Source organism: Oryzias latipes, chromosome 4, assembly GCF_002234675.1.
Source record: "Oryzias latipes chromosome 4, ASM223467v1".
Classification (NCBI taxonomy): Eukaryota; Metazoa; Chordata; class Actinopteri; order Beloniformes; family Adrianichthyidae; genus Oryzias; species Oryzias latipes.
The window spans coordinates 2278685-2304896 of NC_019862.2; the positions used below are offsets into that span (position 1 = coordinate 2278685).

Below are 26212 nucleotides of genomic sequence, written 5' to 3' on the forward strand. Positions count from 1 at the left end.
AAAACCAAAAAACATTGCAACCAGCACCTGGCCACCACAGAACCGGGTCAGTCACGTCTTCGGACAAGTCTGGCCTGACCCAATGGAAGAAAAGTGAAGCCTGTCTGCATCCCCCTTTTTGTGTGTGTGCGTGAGCAGAACAGTACGTGAGCATGATGATTTTCACTCTGCGCTCCAGAGTAGGCCGTCTCTGTAACTTCAGACACTTTTTGGATGTCTGGAAAACTGACAGTGTTTTCAGAACAGTCCTTTTTCAGAAAAGGCTTCCTGACAAATTGAAACAAATGAACAACTTGAACATTTGGGGGAAAAATGCAGCACAAATGCAATCCTGCTCATCTAAACCTCTAATTTCATGTGAAGATGTGAAGACTGTCACTTCTAAATTGATGCATTTCTCCATGAAATTCGGCCCAAAGCTATGCCTCCACTTCCAAAGCGTGCACCCAGCCAAAGCTTGTTTGCATTGATTTATTTAGTTTGGAAATATAATATTGACTAAGTAAACCTGCAACCTCAATTGAGTTGAGGCAGAGGTGGTGGAAACTATGGCAGAGGATGGCCACAGGCTGTGAAATTTCCTCTGATCTTTTTCTTGTCTGTTTTTAAAATGAAACCTCAAACGGTTGGTGGGGGCGGGAGGGGGCAAGCTGATCCAGAACTTGGCCAATGTCACAGAATGCTCATCTAACCCTGGAGGGAAATAAGAAAATCCCTGATGATGGCCCACCTCTTCCATGGTCAGGGCTGTTTCTGCCTCATCCAGCTCTCCCTCCACTGTGTTCTCCACAGGAAGCGTGAACAGTGTTCTTGGCCTTTGCATGGCCTGCTGCAGCAGTAGGCCAGTGAGAGTATTCTTTCTTTGTGTCGCTCAAATCTGACAGAAACGGAGAGGAAATAAAGCAACAAAGGCTGTTCGTTTCAGCCTCACTACAACTTCCACACGACGAGGGAAGTCAGCTCAGACGAGTAAAAATGAAGACATGAGAGGCAAGAAGACGAGGGAAAGCCAACAAACATCCTTTTAAAAACAAGTTTGAATCCTTATTGACCATAAACTCACAACATGGCATCAGGTTGACCCCACACCGTTCCAGAGACGAGGCCCCAAAGAAAGAACAGGTGCACCTGCTTATAGCATCTGAGAGTTTTCAGTCATCTTTGCTTGTTGGCTGCAGGACATCATGAGCATTTCAGTAGAACTGTGTCTCACCTGCAGTAACTGACAGAACCTGAGCTCTGCTCCAGAAACACAGACTACTGCAAAACACACACGAATCCTTCTGCGAGGAAATGCTAAAGCTGAAATGTGACACAGGTTTCCACTTTAACCCTATTTATTACAGATTAGAAAATACCTATGTCGAACATTTTGTGTTTTATTTCCAAGGTCGAAGTGATGCACACATTTGAAATCAGCATTTTCACAAACAATTGAAACAAATGTAGATTCCTAAATTAAAAAACACAATAGGTCCAAATAGCTTTAAAGGAATTTACTTTACAGACTCCCTCTGACTACAGGAGGTATTTCCAAACACGGCCTCGGAGCGTTACCAACAAAAAAAAGAGCATGTAGTAAACACGAGGGAAAATAAAAAGCTTTTTAAATGTGGAAGAAGGTAGAATTCTTTACACATTTTTCTATAGTACTTCCAAAATAAAACCAATCTCATTAACCCCCCCCCCCCCCCCCCCCCCACACACACACATCTACAGAAGGTTTTTCCTTTTTCTCTTGCAGGGGTTAGTGTCTGCTGCTAAGCTACCAAACTCAGACCACACGTTTAAAGAAAAAGGTCCATCACTTCAAATCAAGGTAAAGCAGGTGAATAATAATCAAATGTAACAGATTGACCTTGTTGTTTTTCCTCTTACTCAAAAAAATGACAAAGGCAGCCTTCTTCAGAAACATGAACTATACATTACAGTTATGACCCCACAGTGACAAGAGCCAGAAGTGAAGAAAGAAGCCTCTCTGTTACAGCCTACAGCAGCCTGCTGTGCTTATTGTAAGTAACCTATGAATACATGATGCAATAAGCAGGTACACAGTTACAGTGTACCCCAACACACACTCAAACGGAAGTGCATGAACAGAAATACATATATACACATAAAATGTGCCCCAAACTGGTGATACTGTGAGGAGCATGCAAACAGGGATGGAGAAATCACTGAACAATGACAAACTTAATGCAGCCAAACGGCAGATGCTTGGAAGCTAGACTCAGTCTAGACTGGGCTCCATCTGGTGCTGAAGGGCCTCCTCCTGATGGTGGAGAGGGCCCCAGCCAGACGTACAATAATGTGGGAAAAGTGACGTCTCGCCTTCCTCTCAGCTACTCGCCGCTCTACATTTGAATCTCAAAAGGTTCTCCCCGCATCCTCTATTTATTAGCCTTCAGCGATGCATTAATTTTCACTGCAACAGGGCAAAGGCAGGGAGGGTGGAGGACTCCGAATAGAACAATCGCACTTGACAGATCCTGCTGGGTTATAAATGCCCAGCCTAATGTTGCACTAACACATTACAGAGGAATCAGAGAAAGCTGAAAGGCTGAATGTGCACTTTTCAGTAACCAACTATTGTATGGGACTCCCAGGTCTTCAGTTTCAGCCTGAAATGTTTGCATCTTTTCAGTAGAAACATGCTAATGATTTGCTGGGAGGAAAACATGAAATTTCAGGATGTTTTACATTAAATCCCATCAAACTGCAGAAATACAAACATTAGAAAAATGAAAGTTGCATAAAACTGAAGTGTGGAATGTAAAGGTTAGCAAGCTGCAGGAACTGTGCACCATCACCAAACCACAGCTTCAGCTAAACTGGTTGCTGTTCCAGTTTGTGATGGAACTAAAGCGGGAATAGCAGCAGCAGGCTTTGTGCAGCGACGCCATCACCGTCAGAAGCACAGAAGGCTCCAGCCTCAGCAGCCAGCACAGAGCTGGTGTGTTTAAAATTCAACATCCTCCACCGTGGAGGACAAGCTGTCACTCAGACGGCCCCCTTTGACTCAGACGGAGAGGAGAAGGAGATCCGGACATGTGGTCCAAGCAGCTTTTCAAAACAGTTCTGAAAATCCGTAAGATCCCTGCACGACCTGCTGACCTGCCGTTGTTCTGCATGGACCTCAGCTACATTAGAACATGTTTACATTTCACTCTGGTATTTGTCGATTATAGCATCTTTGAAAAATGGCTGCTCATCAGCAAAAACAGCAAACATCTTTCACAAAAGATAAATCCTTTGTGTTGCTTTCCTGATGTTAACACACCCGTGCATTAAATCTAAAAAATGTAGCCACAATTAAACTCATTTTTAGGATTGTTTTTTCTTTGACTAACCTCTGATAAAAAGCTAAATGCCCCCCTTTCCTAGAAAATGAGACTGGTACAGGTCCGACTTGGAGGCTGTCTCCTGATTTGGTCGGACTTTTTCTTTTCTAAATGCTAAACTCATGCATGATCCTTGTAGTATTCTCCTTTGAGCTTAGTGCAGGGAACTAAAAACAGACAACTGGAGAATGCAGGACTCAGATTTTAAAGACGCTGTGCTGAAGCTGATAACCCAGCAGGCACCAGCGGAAGATGCCTTTGCAGAAGCCAAAACAGGCCGGAATTTACTGTGGAACACGTGACTCCAAAGAGCCCTCCCATCCCATCATCTTCCTCACACCTTCTGTGTCCTTTCTGCTCGAGATACAACTGTCAGGAATACAAATCAGGAAACGTGTTTCAGGCATTTTAAAGAGGCGGTGACTAAAATCCAAGTCTGCTCCATGAAGAAACACCAGCAGCAGCACAAGTGCCGAGCAGCCCCCTCCTCATCATCACCACCGTCGTCCCTGTGCATGCAGTCTGCCCCCGATCATAGACTGCTGTCACTCCATGCATCCTCCGGGAAAGAAATGTAGCGCCGCGAATCCTTCGGTCCCCGCAAACACGCGGCTCCGCGGGTTGAGGAGGCGGTTCTGGCTGCGCGGACGCCCCTGCGGTCTCCCGCTCCTCCGAGTCTGCATCCATCCATCCATCCATCCATCCATCCATCCATCAGTCCCTCCGATCCGGCGTCCTCCCGCGTGCTGTCCGGGCTCCTTGGTGCTGGCAGCGGAATCAGTTTCTACATTCGGTTCTCTAGCTTTATGATATTACACCAACTCATACAGCTAGATAACCAAAGATAAAAACTAAGCCACGTTTCTTAAAGGGGCCGCGGAGCTGCGTGTGTTGTGGTCACATGGAACTATTGCAATCCGCCTGCGTGCGCGCGCGCCTTCCTCTCTCTCCCTTAGACTCTAGTGTGCGCACTTGAATGCGCACAGGCACCAAACAGGTTAGAACTATCTGCCTTTGTTGTTTTCTGTGGAATCGAACCTTCTCTCCACAGAGCCCGTCCGTGAGGTTTTGCGCTGTGAAGGAAATATGATGAAAAGCCCGCATGAACCCGCAGAGTCCATAAGCAAAGAGAATCAATCCACGCATCCAGATCTTCTTGAGCAGCAGGCTCCATCTGGGCCTCTGCAAGTCCACCTGGAGGGTGACACCCCCATCCGTCATCCACGGACACCCACCATCGATGTAGCGCCAATTTCCCTCCTAACCAACCAGACAACGTAATGGACGCTTCAGCACAGCCCAGGCCCTCACAAACTAACAAGTTATCGAACTCAAATCCACCCATTTTCTACCACCGTTTGGGTGGTAGTGGAAGCAGATGAACTAGCACAGGCATTCAGGAGGATGACTGTAGTCTGACAGAAGATGAAGATGACTGAAGGCTAGAAGATGAAGATGAAGATGACTGCAGGCTGAGAGAAGATAAAGATGACTGAAGGTTAGAAGATGAAGATGACTGCAGTGTGACAGAAGATGAAGATGACTGCAGTCTGACAGAAGATGAAGATGACTGCAGGCTAAAATATGAAGATGAAGATGACTGCAGGCTGACAGAAGATGAAGATGACTGCAGGCTAAAATATGAAGATGAAGATGACTGCAGGCTGACAGAAGATGAAGATGACTGCAGGCTAACTGAAAATGAAGATGGCTGCAAGCTAACAGAAGATGAAGATGACTGCAGGCTATAAGATGACTGCCGGCTAACTGAAGATGATTACAAGCTAACAGAAGATGAAGATGACTGCAAGCTGATTGAGGATGAAGATGACTGCAGGCTAACTGAAGATGAAGATGATTGCAAGCTAACAGAAGATGAAGATGACTGCAAGCTAACAGGAGATGAAGATGACTGCAGGCTAGAAGATGACTGCAGGCTAACTGAAGATGAAGATGACTTTGGGCTGACGGAGGATGAAGGTGGCTGTGTGTCTTCTAGATTCCTATGTGATCAGATAATTTTTCAGATAATCAGCCACTTGTGTTGGGACACATTTGTTGATTAGACATTTTTAATTGGTTTTACAAAAGTGGATTAAGACTAATCTGAATGAATCATTTTGATCGATGATGTCTGGGATGTAGCCTGCAATGATGTCTGTGATAAATTATGGAACCACGTGGTTTCATTTCTCCAAAGGTCTAAAATGTTTGTATGAAATCTCCTGTTTTCTTCCAAACAAAAGCTAAAAAACAAGCATCATAACCAACATAAATGATAACAAAAGGGAGCGGAACAGGTTTGGAGTTTGAAACTTTAAAATTGAAATCGCGGTCCCAAGGTGCGCAGAACGGTGCGCGCTGACTGGCGCAGAGATGGATGAGAACTAGGAACCATGCTGATCATGAACAGGTTTGGGGTGCTGGAAAAACCTCCACAGGACACCGCCACAGCCTGGATCAGCCTCCACCCAAAATTCACTGCAAAAGTTTCATGTATCAGACATTTCCACCAAACAGAAAGAAAGAAGTTTAAAAAGTGATTCGCAAAAACCTGCGCCAGGCCTGTAGTTAAGGACCCCCCCCCCTCTCATCCCATAACCCCCGCCCGCCTCTATAGATGATGATGGCAGTATAAGATTCATCTCTCAAACACAGTCAGGTTTACTAAAAGGACACTGTGCGCCTTTGGAAAGAAAAGAAATGTTGAGTTTATGTCAGAGTTTAGTTTTTATATACCTTACCATTCACTGTATATAATGTTATAGTTGCGTTTCGCATGTCAGTCTGGATTTTTTCTTCTTAAAGAGTAATTGATGGATTTTGAGAAGTCTCTTTTTTGTGGATCATGTCTCCAAAGCCGCTGATGGCCTCTCATCTCTGCTGCTGTAGCAGCACGTAGAGCGCGCGCGCTCACGTGCAAGCAGTAGACTCCATCACTTCCTAACTTTTTGTCAGGGCTCAAATTCAGTCTCTGTCCGCAGGAATCAACCCCTGGCCGTTTTTCTGAATAGCTTTGCGCGAGCTGCAATGAACGACCCGTTCTTTCAATATGAATGGAAGCATGTCCGGGGAAACAGGAAGGAAATGTCAGAAATCAGCTGCAGGCAACATCATACCTGGGGTTCTTCAAAACAGTTACATTTGTCCATAGGTTTTCACACCATTGAAACAATAAAAAATCCCTGAATATGAATGTTTCACTATTTTTTTCACATGTTAAATAAGTCTTGGGTTACTAATTCATTTCTACAAAAACGCTCATGTGGATGAGAACGAATGAGAACTTTGACGGGTTCCAGTGCGGGAACCTTGATTTTCTGCGTGTTCGTATTTATATTTATCCATTGAAGGTTTAGCTTTTCTATAAAAATAAACACAGCCTGCACGCAAACACGTCAGTTCTTCCTTGAATCCGCCTCACGGTGATTTGCTTTGACACCCCATAACAACAACGGGGGAGCAGCAGAGACTCATTTCTATTTTATTAATGTCAATAAATCCAAAACTTTTTTTCTCAGTCTGAAATCAAACGTTTTTGGTTCTAAAATCCTGTGAGTTCCTTTGATTTCTGCATTGCGTTTTTTAGTGCGGCAAAACTACATTTATATAGCTTCAAATGAATGACAAAAATTATTTCAATATTTAATATGTTTAATATATTATTTTAATATATATAAATATATGAATGTGATCTAGGGCTGGAGGAAGAAAGCCTCTGTCCTTGGTGCTGAAACGAAAATATCAGCTGCAGATTTGGAAAGCAGCAACGTGCAAATAGATGTAAACTTAATATTAACCTTTAAATTATTAGAAATTTTTTCCAAAATATTGGCTTTTATTTTTCGGAAAAATAATAAGGAAAGTTAACGTCATTAATTTAAGGCACCTATGATTTTTTAAAATATCTTTAAATAAAAAAACATCAAAGTGTTTCAGTGACTGCAGTTATAGGTGGAACTAAAGCCCTGAAAATTAACTTTTTATTTTTATATTAGATATCAATAATTCAGAGGTTTTGTTTTATTGTAAACGACAAGAAATCACCTTTTTTTGCAGTAGGTTTACTACTAAATAACGTTTTACAAAAAATGAACAAAGAGATTATGTTTCTGCTTTGTAAGATTTAGGCTAAAAACCAAGCGATTATTTCTATTCTTTTCAAGAGCAATAGTGTCTAAAATATCACATTTAATTATTTGATAGAGTCAACATACTTTGGTCCCGTCTGACTTTGTCCAGAAAATATTCACCTATGAAAACCTAAAAGCTATGAAATACAATCAGCTCTTTACGGAACCAGGTTCGTTTTCTGTTTCAGCCAAATTAATCCGCTGAATGTTTTCCCACAAGCGAAAGAACAAGAAAGAAAAAGAGGATAAAGAAATAAACCCTGAAAGAATAAGATCACCATGGAAGAAAAGAGAAAGTCAACATCAAGTTCAACTGCGCGCTGCTGCTCATTTACATCACAACAGTGTCTGCTGCGCGCGGCTCCCCTTAACAAGAGGCTTTGGCGTCAAGTCCCTCCACCTCCCAGGCTCCCAGGCTTTTCCCAGGCTCTGCTAACAATCACGCAACTGTTTGCTTTTTAAACGCACTCAGGCCGCCTCATCAGCCCTCAATGGAGGCTCCGCTGACGCGGGACAGACACCAGCACGCACACCACTCCCTTTACTACTAATACTAGAGCTGCTTTCTGTCATGTTCTACACTTGATTATAAATATTATTCTGATCATCAGACAGGCGTCCTCGCATTCCAAAGTGTCCTTTATCTCTCATTTCTCTCAGTTGATGAAGGCAGAGATACTTACAGTCTGTCGCTCCTTCACGTCCACTTCAGGTCCTTTCAGGTTTTGGAGTCAGCCTTCAGCCATAGCTTCCAACAGTCCCGCTGATAATCAGTGAGTGGATTCCATACACAAACTCTTGTTTCTCGTTGCTCATGGAAACCTTTGCTGGGCTCTGCCGTCACGCAGCTCACGAAGAAACCGCCTCCATCCGTCCGTGCGTCCCGTCCGGCCTCATCTGGCGGGCAGTGCGCCGGGAGCAGCCGCTCCGCCTCTCTCTCCTTTCACTTCATCTTGTTTTTACAAACGCTCACGCAGGCTCACGCAAACGCCACGCACACGCCTAGACTGTCAGCTGTTGGTGTGCATAATTTGCCTCACGCGTTCGTCCAAATGCGAACTCCGTCGTTCTCCTTGCGCAAAGGTTCTGCTCTTCTCCGCAGGCTGCCAGCATTTGATGGACGTGAGAAGCCACGTGCCGCCTGTGTCCTGCGTGCTGGTGGGGCATAACTGGGGGGTGGAGCTGGGAACCACATAGACCTCGGAGGAAAAAAGCCGGGTCTCTCTGTCCTCACGTGATCCCAACCTCAGTCAGTCAGAGCTCCCCAGCTCCAACCAGAGGTCCTGATGCTGCGCGGAACACCTTCTTCTGGGTGCACCTGTGACCACATCCTGCGAAAACATGGAGCCAACCCAGAAGCAGCTTAGTCATTTCACGCGTGATGGGATCCCCGCGCGTCTGCTGCCCGTGGAGACAGCGGTACGATGAAAGCGGAGCAGCAGCAGCGGCGTGACGACGTGCCGCAGCTCCGCAACATCCCGAAAAGAAGAAGGGGCATCGTTTGGTGCTGGGCTCCTGCGTTACATGACGTCATGCGCTTTCCTCGCTGGGTCATGATGAACATCTGTGCCAAGCGCGGGTTTGAGAGCGCAGATCGAGGACTTTCCCAGGACCAACAGATCCCTGCAGGTGCAAAGAACAGCGCCTGAAGAGCCGACGCCGCATGGAGCAGGAGCTCCTGAAGGTTGCGTGAATGTTTGCGCGCTGACGTCAAGCGCCAGGGTAAAATAATCCATGGATTTGTCCAATGCGCGTGCTCGCTGGACCCAGTCCTCATTTAAACCACGAAGAGAGTGGAGTGTTGGACAGAAGACGTCTGTGGGTTCTGGAGCTGTTGGCGCATCGGCTCCACTTTCACTTGTTGGGAAAGAAAAAAACGTTTTTTCTTTGGCAGAAAAGCATTGATGCATATTTCTGTGTTATGGACGAAAGTCAGGAAATCCCTTCAGAAGCACGCGGAGTGGAATCGTTTGAAGTTTTGATTAGAGAAAGTGATTAAATAAAGCGGCCTAAATCATTAAATGATGTGTGTACAAACCCATTGTTCCTGGCTAACTGCACACAAAGCGGACACAGATTTGACACATTTCTTTCCATGAATGTCAGTCAGACGCCACCTAACGGCGTCATGGTGGAACTGCAGCCGCGTAGAGGCCTTGAGGCCTGCATGCGCATCCCGCCGCACGGTGACCACCGCGCAGCCAAAAAGCACCTTCAGTCAGGCCGTGCAACCTGCAGCCCTGCAGCGGAGGCCCGGGCTGCTGCACGGAGGACCAGCTTCTCCAACATCCCTGTCTGCTTCTGACAACAGCAGACACGAGGAGAATCTGTCCAAATCCTTTAGTGAGACTAACCATTCCCCAGGTCTCCGGTTCCTTCATAGTCTGAATTAAATTAGTAAAATATGCTCTGGAGCATTGGGTTAGGATCTGCGCTGTGCTGTAAAAGTTATCTTTAAATAAATTGAAATAAACGAAATAAAAAGTTTAAAACTGGGCTGGTGTAGGCTAAGGCCTAAAAAGGCCACAGAGGTCTGAGATGAAACACTGTGAAATCCATTTGCAATTTGTTCCACAAGAGAACATGCAAGTTATGTCATTTTTAGATTTTAATAAATGAAAATGATTTTAGCACAGATTGTAGAACAGTGCTTTTATTTCTAAAATTTGGCGTAAATGATACATTAATTAATCAAATTCCCTTAAATCAAAGAGTTGATGATGTTTTCAGGCTGTAAAAGGTGGAGGGTCTCAGAGATTTATTCTTTTAAAATAAAAAAAAAGATGCCAAAGTAAACAAACCAAAGACATGAAGTGATTTTTAACAAAGATGCAAGGCAACAATTTTTCTTGAGAAGCATTAGTAAATATTGGCTTTAACAAGCTGTAGCTTCAACTTCTTCTCCTTATTTTTTTATAAAAGAAAATAACAGATTAAATAAAAGTAAAAAATTTACTGAAAGAAAATGAAAACATCCAAAGCACAAGTGTGAGAAGTTTTAAGTGTGAGAAAAATAAACCTGTTTAAAATTTAAATAAAAAAGGAAGCTGCTCTTCATCATTTCCTGAATCTATTTCAACATTTTTCTCAAATGAAGTTTGTCGTTTGTGTAAATAAAAACTAAAAACAATTTAATTTTCACATAAATTTGGGTAACATCTTCTTTAATAAGGAAGTATGTTTACAACATGTCCCAGTCTGTCCTCTTCATCACTTGCTGAGTCAATGTCCGACACTGTAATTTTCTCTGGTCCCCTGGCGAACTTAGTCAGTGATGAAATGTACAGCCGCTTTTAATCATTTAACCGCTGGCTTTCTAGATGGTGCCCAAAAAACGGCGTTGGTTTTGTGGATAACTGGAGCATGTTCTCCTCTTTCTAGAAACATTTCTGCTAGTCTTAGTCTGTCAACCTGACAACCCAGAGACGAGACCCGGGTGCAGAGCAGCAGTGTAAAACGCTCCTCTGAGCCTCCCTTAGGGTTAGTGCTGGTGCAAAACCCATGCAGGGAAAGTCAAGCAGTTATAGCTTTAACTTATGTGCTAAAAGAAAAGAGAAAGGAGTGCGTCACAGAAACCTTAAAGGGACAGACAGCGGTTCTCACAAGCAGTTAATTAATTATAACAACCTCAGTCTTCTAGCTTTAACAGAAACTTGGCTCCAACAGGATGGCTATGTTAGATTGAATGAAGCACCCCCCCCCCCCCCCTCACTTATGCTAACTATCAGAGATCCAGGATTTCAGGAAAGGAGGTGGTTTGGCAGTACTATCACAGTCTAGCTTACTTCTCAGCCCTAAAGTTAAAAATGTTTATAACTACTTTGAAAGCATCATATTGTCTATAAGTCACCCAAACAGGAAGACTCGAAAACCTGTTTTATTCATAATTATTTATCGCCCCCCCGGCCCATATTCAGAATTTTTAACTGAGTTTTCCGACTTCCTATCGACTATTGTCTTAGATTCTGATCAAACTATAATATTAGGGGATTTCAATATTCATGTTGATGACCCCAGTGACTGCCTAGTGGCTTTTGCAGCTTTATTAGATGATGTTGGTTTCACCCAAAGTGTGAATGAACCCACTCACTGTCATAAGCACACCCTGGACCTTGTTTTAACCCATGGTATAGAGATCAGCCAGCTGAGTGTCCTTCCTCTTAACCCCATCATTTCTGATCACTTTATGATTACCTTCCAGTTTACATTAGAACACGCTACCGCCCCAGTGAATAAGAAACAGCTTAGAAGAACCTTAACTGTCCGTTCTGTGTCTGAGTTTAAACACAAAGATCAACCAATACTGGCTTAACGTCATGTGTGAGGAGCTTTAAACAATGCAGAAAATAAGACAGGTTAAAGGTAACAAATGAAGGTCAGTATATGACTGCAGTACAATCGGCAAACAACCAGCTTCCTGCTCTGCTCCATTCTGATCATCCACTGTCAGATCCATGAACGTCTTGGTTTTCCTGGTCTGAGCTGGAATCTGGATCAAAACTGGACGGCTGCAATTTTGTTGCTCTGGTAAGGTTGGAGTTGTGAGGGGCTGTAAGCTAGCGGGGGAGAGAGAGGAAACAAAACACAAGTTTACTCTGCACAAATGGTCCCGCCCAGAACGCAGAGGTAAAGAAAAGGACAGTTGTTGTTTGAAATGTGACTATTTGCACATGAGAGGAAGACCAGTGGAAAGAAGTAAGCGGTGGAACTGAACCACAACATTACTCAGGTTTCCAAAGGGGTTTAGTTCATACTCCTTTTGTTAGCACAGGTCAACTGATGAATACCAAAAACAAGTTCAAGTAACAGGTTCATAAATGTGATTCAGGTTTATTCAATGAACTGAAGATGGTTGTAAAAATAAAGAGATAAATCTATGAGTGTGTACAGTGTCCTGACCCTCCCCCTTTGCTTCCATTCCCTGTTATAACACCTGTTCATCTTAGTTTCATATTACCTTGCTCACCACCACCTGTCTGCAAGAAAATGGTCAGTCCTTGTCAGCTCTCCGGCCGAGGTTCGGGCTCTGCCCGGTCCTCCCATTCCTGACCCTGACCCTGGTCTTCTTCCATTCCTCATGTTTTCTATGCTCTGCCCAGCATGCTAATAATGATAACAGTTAATTGGTTTTATCTATGCTTTTACACAGATGTTCCAGGTTTTTCCAATGTGTCCATTATTCATTCATACTTGGTGACGGTGAGCTACTGTTGTAGCCACAGCTGCCCTGGGGCAGACTGACAGAGGCGTGGCTGCCAGTTTGCGCCTACGGCCTCTCTGACCGTCACCGGGACATTTATGCACATCCACACACCAGTGGAGCCACACTGGAGGCAAGGAGGGTGAAGTGTCTTGCCCAAGGACACAACGACAGTTGACTGGGGGGAGCGGGGATCAAACCCCTGAGTCTTCGATCATTGGCCATCATGCTCAACTACCTGAGCCACTGCTGCCCATAATGCTGTTTTCCTTAAAAATCTACTCCAGTGTGAAGATTCCTTACCTGCTTCTTCCTACCCAAGAACCTGTGTATGAAACGTTTAAATTAAAATCAATAAGATGTTGATTTTCTTTACTTGATCTGCAATGTGTAGCAATGATCACTAGTTTAATGTGATTATGTGTTCTAAAAATAAATGATTATTACATCTCAGTTACCTAAAGTGTGAATCATTAATGTTTACTGAAAAGATGTAAGAATTCTTTCTGAGGATCATGAATGAATGTTTTCTGAAGATAATCAATCATTAATGAGCTCCTGATTTTGTAACTATCAGATCAGAACTGGATTACAAAAACGATGTAAAACTATAAAATGAATTTACTCAGTAGTTGGTATTATATTATTATGTGGGATTATATAAACTCGCTTCTTCCCGCTCCTTTTCAAGCAATAAATCAAGCTCTCTTTGACTTCCGTTAATGATCACTATTTTTAATTAAGTAAATGTGATTTAAGTGTGACTTTGTTTTTATTTGTCTGTTTTTCATATATCTATGCATTTAATCATTTCTGTAATGAGTGTGATCAATCTTTGTGATTGTTTTTGTATCGACTACAATGCTTAAATTCAACAAATCAAATCAAATCAAATCAAACATCAAAATACATCCGATGTAAAACAACTAACTTCCATAATATATTTAATTCTTAGAATTTTTATTTGAAGTGACAGTGGAGACTCAATGGAGCCGCATGTTATCCAGAATTCTAAGATAGAAACACCCAGCTTATATATAGAGTATTTCTATGGTCTTATGGATGTAGTTAAAATGTAAAAACTTCATGAGTTTTTATTTCGTTTTAAAACTCTATTTAAATCCATTTATGTCCGTTCTTAATTTTTTTCGCTCTTCTTTTTTTTTAAATAAATACTTATTCACTGTTGTAAAAAAAATGAAGCGCGTGAAAGCAGGTAATGACGTCACAACGACATCCGGGTCGGGTCGCTCACATGTCAGTCGCTGTAACTTTCAGAAGACGTTCAAGAATGTCCAGGAACGCCGCGAGACAGCTGTGAGCTCGTGCCCTGCTAGAGGAAATGGTGAGTTAACGGTGACGTTTTCTCTTGACTCCCGCAGGAACCGCAGGGTCGACCCGCGCGCGCACAGGAGCCGTAGATGCTAGCTCCGGCTAACACTAGTACCAACAGGCGGACAGCTGCTGCTGGAGTTTTGGCTAAATTTAGATTTGCAGTCATTTGCTGTGTTCAATTCATTGTGCAGAAGGTTTCAGCATGCCACGTCTTGGCGTTAAATGCGCGTAATTTTGTTGTTATTTTAGGCTGGAACTACTTTTGCAGCGCGTATTAATACACACAGGGCTGTTGTTGAAAGTTTGCTGTTTGTTTCCTCTGAGGCTCTGATGGGGGTTCAGCTGGTGGTCAGCCTGCTGGCTGCTAGCATCATGCAGAGGATGGCTCCTCACTTCTCCTTCGCTCGCTGGCTCCTCTGTAACGGAAGGTAGGGCTCACCTGCTGCTGCAGTGCAGCCAGACCTGCATTCCTGCTGCTCCCACTGATGATTGACACTTGGATCCCCTCAGTTTATTTAGGTTCAAGCATCCTTCAGAGGGGGAACTGTGTGCGCTGGCAGGGAAGCAGATGCCCAAGCAAAACAGGAGAGACAGGTAGGAATTCAGTGACTTTACAACAACTGCATTAAAGACCCACTCTGATCACCGTCTGATCCATTGTCAAAGTGTTCCCATTGGTCTTTTCGTCATGTTAAAGCAGTTTTTACTCAAAATCCAAAAACCTGCATCGGATTCTAGGACTTAGTTCTCTGCAGAGCAGCAGGAGCTCATCAGAAATTCCCCTCTAGTGGGCGGGACTGATGGCGCAGAATAAGCCTGCCATTATTGCTTTTATTTACATTCTCTCCCACTAGCTTACAGCCCCTCAAAAACCCCAGCCTAACATTAGTGCTGCAACAAAAATGGTGATCCTTATCAGAGCTATGCAGCCGTGCAGATCTGAATCTGATCCAGATTCCAGCTCAGACCAGGAAAACATGGATCTGTTTGTCTGCAGGTGGGTGATCAGAATAGAGCAGAGCAGGGAGCTGGTGGTCTTCAGATTGTAGTTTGTTCTTAACAGCTACAACCTTTCTAAACGGCATTTATTCGTCTGCTTTGATTCACAATTTAAATACATAGAAATATTCAGGAACACTGAGCTTAATTTTCTTTATACATGTCCTCCATCGTAAGAAAAAAAAACTACACATTTTTATTGGAGTGGGTCTTTAAGCACAGGTACCATTTCAGGGCTCCAGACTAACTGTTTTCACTAGGAGCACTGTGGCCCCCAACTGAAAACTTTAGGGGCACAACCAGAAAATTTAGGGGCGCATACCGTAAATCAACATGCTAACCAAATCTACTAATTTCCACTGTATTACTAATAAATACTTTAATAATAGATGCAGAAATTACAATGTGCTGTTTCTAATTCAGTGTCACATTTTAATCTGCACTTTTGAAAATACAAGGTAAACTGACAGCACCATCGCTGTCATGACAGTACAAATAGTAAAAAAAATACCATACATTTATAATTAAAAAAAAAGTTTTTAGTAACTAAGTGATTACCGTAGTAACCTTTCGGTCATTTCACAGTTACAAACAACACTTAAATGTATGTAAACATTAGGGGATGGAAATTCATGTTGACGACACCAAATAGGTGCAGCCAAGATGCACAATAGTTTGAGATCACCCAGGTGGACTCAACGCTGTTCAGATCACGTGGTGTGAGACGTGTATTTTTGTTTTTTCTCTAACATCACCTGTCAATCATCACAAAAATATCACGAGAAAGGGGTGGAAGCAAGACCCCAACCTGAGCGAACGCAGCTGGAATTTTAGTACTGAACTGACTGAAAGCTGCCCTACAGACTACAAAACAATGCATTATGGGACATGTGTCCTGATGGTTTTTGTAGTTCAGTGATCAATCAAGATAATTTAAAATACCAAATGATTAAAAAAAGGCTACATCCATTACAAAACATTAAAATAATTATAAAAGATGTAATATCACTGATCATACTTAGGGGGAGAGGCATATTAAAACTAAATTGAATGTTAAGGACTACAACTTCCTTACGCTTACCCATAGTTCAGACGCACAAATCAGGTTGTGATGATATTTGTCTCCGTTTCCTTCCCACAGATGTTTACGCGCACTCGATTATCTCTAGGCCCCTCCCCCTCTACGCATTTTAGCCACTTACAGTGACTTTCCCTATTCTTCTCACACGCATTGGCCGCCTCAGGCATCACTCAATGAAACGCGAGAGTGTGCTCGTGTCTCATGAGTATGTGTGCGAGTGTGTGTCTGTCTGCGTGTGTGCGCTCGCGTCTCATTGATTATTTCATTGCTCATTTCATTGATCATTGACGTGCCCCTTCAACGTTTAATGTATAAAAAATACGGAGGGTGGGGGAGGCAAATTTATTGGTAGCACATGTGCGACTGAGTGTAAAATATAGTCGCACACTCTCAAATTTTGGTCGCAAAATGCCACATTTTGGTCGCTGTCTGGAGCCCTGCATTTAGATGTTGGTTAAGGAATCCACACAGAGCCAGAACATTTGCTACAATGAGATCTGTCTGTCTGTCTCTCAAGCTTTGATGTTGTCATGTTTGTCTTTCATGGTTGTTAGTAGAAAACAAAACGGTGAGAGCAAACCTCTCACGGTGCCCAAAGACATCGACCTGCACCTGGAGACAGCTCCCGTCAAAGCGATGGATGCCCTGGGTAAAAATCAGATTTCCTTTGAAAATCTAAATATACAAAACTACTGTAAACGCTCTCCAACTATCCTGTTGTTGTGAAATGAAACCTCTAACCATTTGTACTTCCAGTTCTGCGGTTCTTCCTGGAGTACCAGTGGCTGGTTGACTTTGCAGTCTACGCTGTTGGAGTCTTCCTCTTCACTGAGTGTTATTACAGCGTAGTAGACGCCAGCAAAGAGGTCAACATTGGAGCCATGTGGTGTCTCCTAATTGTTGTCTTTGGTCTGTATCCTTTAAAGCCACATTGTGTATGTTGTGATACACGATCACACACTTGAATCCTCCCGGTGCTTTAAAATGACCAGTCACTCGGCGGGACAAAGACTCAGAGGACGACCTTTAACCTGAGCTGCTCAGAAAGACCCTTCATACTTTGATGAGCCACTACTTCCACTCAGAGGAGGGGGGGGAGCGCTCCGTGTGTCTGGCCTTTGGCTTCCTCTCTCTCCTTGTGGCCATGCTTGTGCTGGTCGTCAAGGAGGACTACTTGGAATTCGGCCTTGAGTCCGGATTTTCCAGCCTGTTTGACAACTTGGAAATCTTTGCCAAGCAGCAGGGCTATGCGGAGTGGTCGTAAGTATTTGTTTGATTATATGGTATATGGTTGTGTGTAAAATAAAAGCCGCCTTTGCTGACCAGTATTTGTCTGTGTGACGTGCTGCTGGATTTGGCCTGTGCACCAGCATCCCTGTGACCAGGCTGACCGTCAAGCTCTTTCTGGCAGCTGTGTGTGCGTACATCGGTGCCCTACTGGCTTTTCCTGGACTGCGTCTGGCTCAGACTCACCTGGATGCGGTACAGATGAACTCAGAACGCCCTTTAATCCAGTAGGTCGAAGCGTGAAGACGATATAACGTATGGAAATCGATTCTACCAGTGTCTGTCTGTCCCTATAGGATCCTGTTGCACATGGGTTTCTTGTCTCCAGTCGTGGTTTTGGTCCTGTGGGTGAAGCCTATCGCTAGAGACTTTCTGGCAAACGCACCGATGGGAAAGACTTCTGTCACTCTGTGAGTGGACGCGTGTGCCCACAGGCACTAAAGCAGCCCTTTTCCCTGATATTATCCACTTTGCAGAGTGTCCAGTGCCGCATTTGACAGCATGCGCTTGTGGATCATCGTGGCGCTGTGTGCTCTGCGGCTGGGCCTGATACGGTACCACCTGCAGGCCTACCTCAACCTGGCTAACAAATGGGTGGAGCAGATGAAGAAGGAGGCGGGACGCATTGCTGCTATTGACATTCAGAGAAAGGTCGAACATCTTTACTGTTCCTGTTCTTCCTTTATCCGTCTTTTTTAGAAGAATCCTGAACTTCTCCACATTTCTGTTGGAATAAACGTAGAAGACTGTAATAAAATGTAACCTAGTACATTGTTAGCGCATAAGAGATAACATAGAAGAACCCCACATGTAGCCAAAAGTAAATGTTTCCTTCACGTTTCTTCCATTGTGATATTGCTGGACAGCCTACCATGAATGGACTCTTAAGATCCACCACAGGAAAAGAATTGCCCTTACAATCTTTAGGTTTACAGACGTTTTATTTCCTTTTAAAAGAATTTGAAATACCATGTGAAAGTATGTTGCTCTGAAAATACAAATCATTCTTTGTAAAGAATGTAAAATGTGAGGCAGACCTCGCAAAATTGCCCTGTTCTTAATGTTTCTAACAGAGATCCTAAAATTAGAAGGTCCTGCCTCTGCACACATGACAAGACTATGGCTCTCAAAGGAGCGCGGCCACTAAAGTAACCAGCACCTGTTAGACCCAGCGTTTTTGGAAATGGGACACAATTGGATCATATATGGTATTATGCATTTAAAAGGAAAGAGTCTAGCTGATCAGCGCTAGCTCCATGGAGAAAGTGTGTGTGTGTGTGTGTGTGTTAGCCTGCAGGCGTTGCTGGCAGTGCAGACTCCTCTTGGAAGGGGCTGTTCTCACTGGTTTACATCACAGTCGCTGTGGTTCCATGTGCCAAATATCTGTGATCGGATCAAAGATCTGATTAGAACTGAACTGTGTGCATGGGCCCAGAAAAACTTAATGAAATTAAAAAAAACGTTTACATACACCACACTGTTGGTCAGAATAAATGTACATGTGCAAAACTGTTTAAAATACTGGAAACAGCCGTAGAAGAAGAAATAGTGAGTTCTGTTGTAAACAATAAAGCTGCAGCACAGAGAGAGAGGATCTTCTAAATGTGCTTTTATTGTTATGATTATTATTAGCTGCTAGTTCGATCATTATTTTTTAAAATATGTGCAGCGAATGCTTTATTCTTGGCAGAAAGGATCCAGAAGGAGGGTTAGGGTTAGGCTGTGTGCTAACAACAACATTTATCCATGGATGAACCTAAAATCAATGTGTTCAAAGCTGCAATCTGCATCTAGACAGAATGTAAATATAGGGGAAAAACGTCAGCCTTTGTTTTGTCTGGACACGGCTGGAAACATGAATTCACACGAAGCCTCCTCTAGAGCGTCACACCATCTACGCGTGACATAAAAACCTGTGCAGTAGTGACCCACGATTGGAATAAAATCGGCATAACCCACCCATCTGGATCGAAAGGAAATTTTGATCCACATGAGTCTGATCGGGGCAGAGGATTCCTAACGCTGTGTTTACATGACACATTTTTAATCTGATCGGGCGTTTATTCCGATTACTTTTGTCCATGTAAACCCAGCCAATTTAAGGCCAAAGTATGTGCTCTAACCATTGACTGTTTAAGAGAACTGGACTGATTGACTCCTCGCCTCCAGCGTTCCAAGCAGGGAATACATTCTGGCTCCAAGACGCTAAAATTCCTAGACTTCTTTAGAGAAATAAACAGTTGTTTCTCAGTCATTCTATTGGTCAGAATAACTATTCTTGATTGTGATAAAGATGAACAGGGGCACTAAGTCCAGGTCTCATACACAATCAATGATGTACGTATATTCTCTGTTTCAATTGTATCAATAACCAGCATTATAAAACCCTAACTGCTCATTCTTGTTTCCTGTAGGTTACTCGAGTATTTTGCTACTTGACTGTAGTTACTCTTCAGTATCTGGTTCCTGTTTTCCTCATCCTCTTCTCCACTCTCTCACTAAAAGCCCTGGGTGAGTCAAATACAGCCTGAACTCTGTCATTCCAGCTGCTCTTTTTGGGAGACATTTTCATTGATCCAGACTGTTCCAATGGAGGAAAACCACATCCGTTTGAAACATTCACTGCCAAGAGTTTGATGACAGCAGCCAGCTCAGGACAGCTTTGTGTGCAATCAGTAAAACACCATGTTTGTATTAGAATAGCAGGTTTGTCTTTCTAGTCCTCATCAGTTTATTCAGGAATGAATAAAGACTATAACATCCCGGTAAAAGATCACACTTCTTCAGAATGATCTTTGATTCAGTTGGACTCAGTTGGGCAGTAAAAGATGCTTTTATTCCTTTTTGATTGTATGAAAAAAGTATCATAATGGAGATTTTTAGTTGTAAAGTTTTTTGAGGTTTTGCTGTTTGGTCCTGACTGGTAGAGCTGCCATGGAAATCTGAAGCAGAGATTCAATCAATTTCATTAACTTTTCTTTGAAAGCATAAAGGTTACAGTTCACTTTTCTTCAGGAAACACTCTGCAGCTTGAACTGTAACTGTGGCTACAGTTTCTGCCAAAAAACCTCCCTGTCATCCCAGTGAGACAAAATACCGTTTTATTTTTAAACTGGAATGTGGTGTCAGAAATACCAGAAGTATTTACTCGCTCTTAGTCAAAGAAAGTTCTGTTCAAGGGACTTCGACTACCTGCTTTCAAACCTTAGACCTGTTTGACCAATCAACAGTCAGCGTGACACATTTTTCAAATTCAAACTCTAGTTATGAAGCACTTTTCATTCAGCAGCTTTACAGGTTTAAAACAACTTAAAAATAAAATTATGAAACGCAGAATTCCCACAACCGCGACACTGTGCCCCCTGCTGGTTTATCACAGCAGTGATCAAAAATCCCACACCGTCACAGCTCCACAGGTGCTCTGGCGGACAGGTGCTCTGGCGGACAGGTGCTCTGGCGGACAGGTGCTCTGGCGGACAGGTGCTCTGGCGGACAGGTGGAAAATACCAAACCAGAATCCGATTTTTAAGGCAGTGTGTCTTTATGAAACAGATTTCAATCAGCAGGACTTTTAATGCCTCAAGTTGTTTAGCTTGAGGATTTTTTTTAAATGTAAACTTGGATTAATAGTTAACTTTGATCAATTCATGACTTTGTGCTGATTAACCAGAAAAATAAGTGTCAGTTTTATTTCATTCTAAATCTAATAAAGGTCAGGTCAGGTCAGCTTTTCAAGAACACAGAGCAGTAGTACGAATGTTTCACACTCGTATCTCATAATGTAAACATTTAAACAGCCTGAATGAATTCTGTGTTTTAGCTGATAATGGACCATCACTGTTTGCTTTCAGGGGACTTCTCCTGGGGAATGGGGAACGAGGAGACTCCTGGAGTGACTCCAGCCTTGGTGATGTCCACAGCAGCACCTGTCCTGTCCGGTGGGGTGGATGAAGATGAAGATGGGATGGAGGACATGGAGGAAGACATCCAGGCCACAGCAGCTCGCCTGTCGGAGACCTTTACGGCTCTACGTTCTGTCCTTACCCCACTTTTCTTCCGCGGTTTCTTTGCCTTCCTGACCTGGTGGGTGGCTGCCTGCCAAGTTATCAGCTCCTTGTTTGGGATCTACTTCCACCAGTATCTAATGCAGAACTAGAGCAGCTGAGGGGCTGTGGGCTCATTTTTCAGCTGTGAGGGTGTCCTCCTGCAGAAACAGAGGCCTTTTATGGAAATCCTACAACAGACAAAGTTTGCTTTTCTGTGCAGCTCTGTGGTCAGAGAGGCAGTTCCACCAGCAGACTACAGCAACACAAATATCCAAAACAGCTGGGGCTTGTTTCACACAGGAGGTTCTACACGGTCAGGTACACGTCTGAACATCTCTGCTCTTAAAGTTCAGGGAGTTCCAGCATGATGCAGCCTACAGGACGGCCCAGACCTCTGCCACCGCAGAGGGTCTTCATGGCTGTCATTGCAGTTTCGACGTCTCACTCTGATCTTAAAGAGGAGTTGAATGAAGAAGTTCATTTCCTTCATGCAAACAGCTGCTGTTTCATCTGTTGTCCTTATTCTTTTCCAGAAATCTTGACCCTCTACTGATTTACAAAATTCAAATTCAAAATTGTCTGTGCCAATTCTATAGCATTTTAGGAAAATGTACGCTTTCTTTTCTGAGGTCTTTGTAGCAGAAAGACGAGTCGCATCGTAACAAACACGGCTTTAGACTCTATTAAATCCATAGATTTAAGAGATTTAATCTGTGGTGGGAGCGTGTACAAATAGACATCAATTGGGATGTGGCAGCAATACATGAATATCCATGGTAATCTATACTTCACCATGGTTTTTTCTGCTTCAAACCAGGAAAAATGTTTCGGTGTAAAGCTTGCAGGACAGATGATCCATCCAGCTGTGCAGATGTTTTCTGACGCTTCTGCCTGAAGCTAAACCTGCCAGATACTTTTAGCCGTTAATGATGTCAAATGGACTGTTGGATATTGGCTGGATTAAAAAAAAAAACAAAGGTAAAAATTGGAAGTAAGAACTGCAATAATTGTTTTTGATTATGTGTTTGATTTGCTCTTAACAGTCAGTTGATGACAAAACTGTTATCAATGGTCTAATGATAAAAACAGCAGGATGTGCTCCTGTGACGCCACTACAACTACAGATAGTCTGAGATGAGCTGAAAGGCTGAAAAACTAGCTGATCTGACTTTATTCTACAGGCCCCTTCAGCCCCCCATCCAGCCCCCCATCCAGCTTCATTTAGCCGTTTTCTCTGCTGCTGCTGCATTTGAATGCTACCTTTGATATAGTTGTTGGTGGATGATAGTACATACTTTTTGTACGGGAGACTTGGTCTCTCTTAAAGAACCGATTCAAGAGTGCTAATTTAAATTTTTGTTCTCATTGGGAGCTGACTGAGTTGCAAATGAGGTGAGAGTGTTATGAGTTTGAAGTTATTTGTTGAAGTTAAGCACTGGAGTGTCTGTTTAACCCCGGGGTCTGCAGAAGCCGATGAGTTTGTCTTGTTTGAAATGTCTGGTTTTTATGCAGGTAGTGGATTCCTCTCAATGGCAAACATGCAACATTTCTGTCTCTGGATGTTCTTTCCAGACTCTCCCTTTCATTCACATTTTACTAAACTTGCTTTTTTGACCTGTTTTTATTTAAAACTCTGAATATTTAAAAACTGCTTCTTCAGTTAAATTGTTTTCCTTGGTCTAAAATGATGCTGAAGGCTTTTGTTTAGTTTGCTTCAGTTTTGTGTTGTTTTTTTCAGTGCATGGTGTGTTGAAGAGCGGCAGAATAAACATGAGCCCTTTGTTGGACATCGTCTTTTACTTGAGTTTTCCTGACGGAGTAGATGCATTAAAGACCTTTGCTGTGTTTGACGTCGAGTCAGTGCTGTGTTTAGCCTCAGCGTGGGGTCCTGACCTCTGACCCCAGCCCCCTGAAAACGTCCTCCTTTAATCATGACTGGACCTGATGACCCTGTAGAAATCAGGAACCTTTTCTATATTTGGAATGTATTTAATATATTTGAAATTGATAAATAGGTTGAATACATTTGAAATAATGAGTTTTAATCAAAGTAAATCTACATGTAATTTGAGGTTGAAACAAAAACAACCAAGAGTTTATTAAATTCTTTTTAAAGAAAAGAGTGAGCAACTTTCTTGGAATTCAAATTAACTGGCTGAGTAGCTCGGTTGGTAAGGTGAGAGGCTGCCATGCAGGAATCCAGGGTTCAATTCCCAGAGGGGAAGAAACAATTTTACTGGGGGCAACTACCATACCAATGGCGAGCAGTTAACATCACTCAGTGAGGGTCCTTAGGCAAGACCCTTAACGTTACCCCCCCCCCCAAGGGCAACTCAGCTGCAGCTCACCGCTCCCCCAGGGGATGGGTCAAATGCGGAGAAGAATTTCCCCATTGAGGGATAAATAAAGTATCCGAAAAAACAAAGAATTAACAAATCCTCCAAACATTTGACCAAGTGTCCTTTAGGGAGACGACGAATAACAGCAATGAGAGAAAATCAAGCGTTTAGCATCTAAAGCACAGCTCTATTTGAATTAGAAATCAAAGTTCCAAACTTTATGCTGCTGCTGTACAACAGCACATTCCGGAAGATCTGAGGATAGTTTCATTAAAATTATATAATCAATAAACAAACAAAAACTCCAATCTGAAAAATGTTTAGCTAATGAGCTTAAAACTACTAACAATCAACAATCTCCAGCTGGTGGGTTTATTTCACCCCATGGTCCTAGTGAAGACTGGATTCTGATTGGCTGCAGGCTGTCCTTTAAAAAGTGATAGGACACCTAAAAAAGGAGTCCGGGTCACATAACCTGAATATTCTAAACGACTGCGCTGGCCTGAACGCCACATAGCTGGACAGACGTTGAGCCACAGTTTGGAAAAGGCGGTCACCTGTGTTCACCTGTGTAGTACCAGTACCTAGATCACCCCAGGCTAATGAGCCAAACAGCTTCAGCCCGGTGGCTCTCACATCCCGCCTCCTAAAACCGCTGGAGAACCTGCACCCCTGGGTGAGCTCAGCAATGAATCTGTTGAAGTCCGCCTACTGGACCAGCGTAGGAGTGGAGGAGGCCAGCTGGAGAACCTCTGCAGTTCTGTGCGATTTCTCCGCCTCTTGCAACTCCATCCAGCCGATTCCAGGACCCACTAACCAGGCTAAGTGGGTCCTGGACTACCAGACAGTCGGGGACTGTGTGTCCAGCACTCTAACCTGCGGTGTGGGAGTTACACAGGGTAGTGTTCTGACCCCCTTCCAATGTACTCTACCTACCGCAGACTTCAGGTACAGCAGAAGGGCTGTGGAAAAAAACAAGACCCGACCTTTGTGATTTCCTTGATCATCCTCCAACCACTTCTCACCTCTTTTATTTCTTGTACCCACAACCTCCATCTCTAATCTTACTCTGTCTTCCATCTGGTCGTAAAAGAAATACACTCATATATGATAAAAATAAAGTTTAGGCTCAAAGCCAAAAGGGGTTTATTGATACAACTGTTTAAGGTACATAACCTATTTTGACAGTACCATCTTTCTAACATAAAAGAGTCCATCAGCTCTTTTGTTTAATTACTTACTGGACAGGACAAGTACAAAACGAGACAAACTTTGTAACAGCAAAACCTTGGAGAGGATACTGGTATGAAAGTTGTTTGTGGGGGATATTTGGTTTCCACGCCTGATCAGGAACCATAAAGGTCAGTCCTGTCCACAGGAGTGTGGTCTCATTTGGTTTTCTTTTTGCTACATCGTCTCATGAGTGGGTCTTTTCTCCTGCAGGTCGGTGCTAACAAGCAGCCCGCCGGGCTTCTGAGTGTCTGCAGTGAAGGCCTCAGGCTGTGTTGTGTGGTTGGTAGACCAACAGTCATGTCTGATATGATCCATGTGTGCATGCTTATTTTTTATTTAACCCTTGTGCTATCTTAGATGACCCCACCCTTACATTGACGTGTTCTCCCTACCATGACAAAGGTGGATAAAGGTGGAAAGATTTCATGTAATCCATGGACACCAGTGAAGATCACAAATCATTGAAGAAAAAAGGTTCAGAGCACTGTCTAGTGGGTCCAGATGACCCAACTCCCAATGGTAAAGTGCCTAGGATAGCACAAGGATTACTTAGTGGTGGTGGAGTCTTCCTATTTGGAAGCGACAAACAGCAAGGATGGCCCATGATCCTTGCAGCTCCAATGTTCCCTCCCTCTTCGCCGTTGGCTGAAAATGCTCTTGGAGCCCCAGAGAAGGCCAAGGTTACTGTCAGATGCAGTGGAAGGGTCTGTAGTTTACACAGAATGTCTTTTTAGGATGTTAAGTTCTTCCGTAATAAGAGTGGTCCGTTCTCTTTCTGCTGTTTACTTGAGCTATCTGACATAATGAGTTCGGTATTTTCAAAGGTAAAACAAACAGTAGAGCTTCACAGTATTCTATCAGCCCACCAAAGACATTGGACCGAGAGAATGGCTCTTTTTCAGCAATTGACTTATGATAAAAAGTCATTCACACAAGATAAACAAGTAATTTTTATTTTATTTTATTTTAAAGGCCTCACAAAATACAGCTGAATAAAAACTCTGCTCATAAAAAACTCAGATACAGGTCAAACTGTTTAGTTAGCTGAAACAAACTGGACCTCCATCATCAGTTTCATAGCTGATAGAAAAACAACATCATTGGAAAACAATAGATTTTTTTGGCGCCCTGTACTTTCTAATCAAGTCTGTGAGTGGATACAGAGCCCCCCCTGACAGACTGGAAATCAACATAGTTTGGGTTCTGCTCCGTTCAGAA

The 26212-nt window shown here is 43.2% G+C and overlaps 1 protein-coding gene, 1 long non-coding RNA gene and 1 other non-coding gene across 5 annotated transcripts in view; 1 reads left to right on the forward strand and 2 right to left on the reverse strand.

Annotated features, from left to right (window-relative positions):
- LOC105353806 overlaps positions 1–10206 on the reverse strand; it is a 40212-nt gene extending 30006 nt beyond the window's left edge. The window contains exon 1 of one of the 2 annotated variants that reach the window (XR_002290102.2): positions 8158–10158. This is a non-coding gene — a long non-coding RNA (uncharacterized LOC105353806). Of the gene's footprint in view, positions 1–8157 lie in introns of both variants that reach the window. The other variant, XR_908537.3, reaches the window with a different exon arrangement.
- On the reverse strand, positions 4105–4211 carry mir9b-1 (microRNA 9b-1). Its single transcript, NR_107091.1, has one exon. It is a non-coding gene; the product is annotated as a microRNA 9b-1 (primary transcript).
- Positions 10207–13901: 3695 nt separating the features above from the next.
- tmem161a (transmembrane protein 161A) lies at positions 13902–23272 on the forward strand. 2 transcript variants are annotated; one of them, XM_011473537.3, is made up of 11 exons: positions 13902–14019; positions 14334–14437; positions 14520–14603; positions 16644–16738; positions 16846–17002; positions 17134–17349; positions 17460–17603; positions 17673–17786; positions 17853–18027; positions 19791–19887; positions 21228–23272. In XM_011473537.3, exons 1-11 carry the CDS (start codon positions 14017–14019, stop codon positions 21530–21532), a joined length of 1494 nt encoding a protein of 497 aa, XP_011471839.1. In that variant the 5' UTR covers positions 13902–14016; the 3' UTR covers positions 21533–23272. The 2 variants fall into 2 exon arrangements, with proteins under 2 accessions (XP_011471839.1, XP_004067794.1); XM_004067746.4 differs by having other exon boundaries at positions 16647–16738.
- Positions 23273–26212: the final 2940 nt, after the last annotated feature.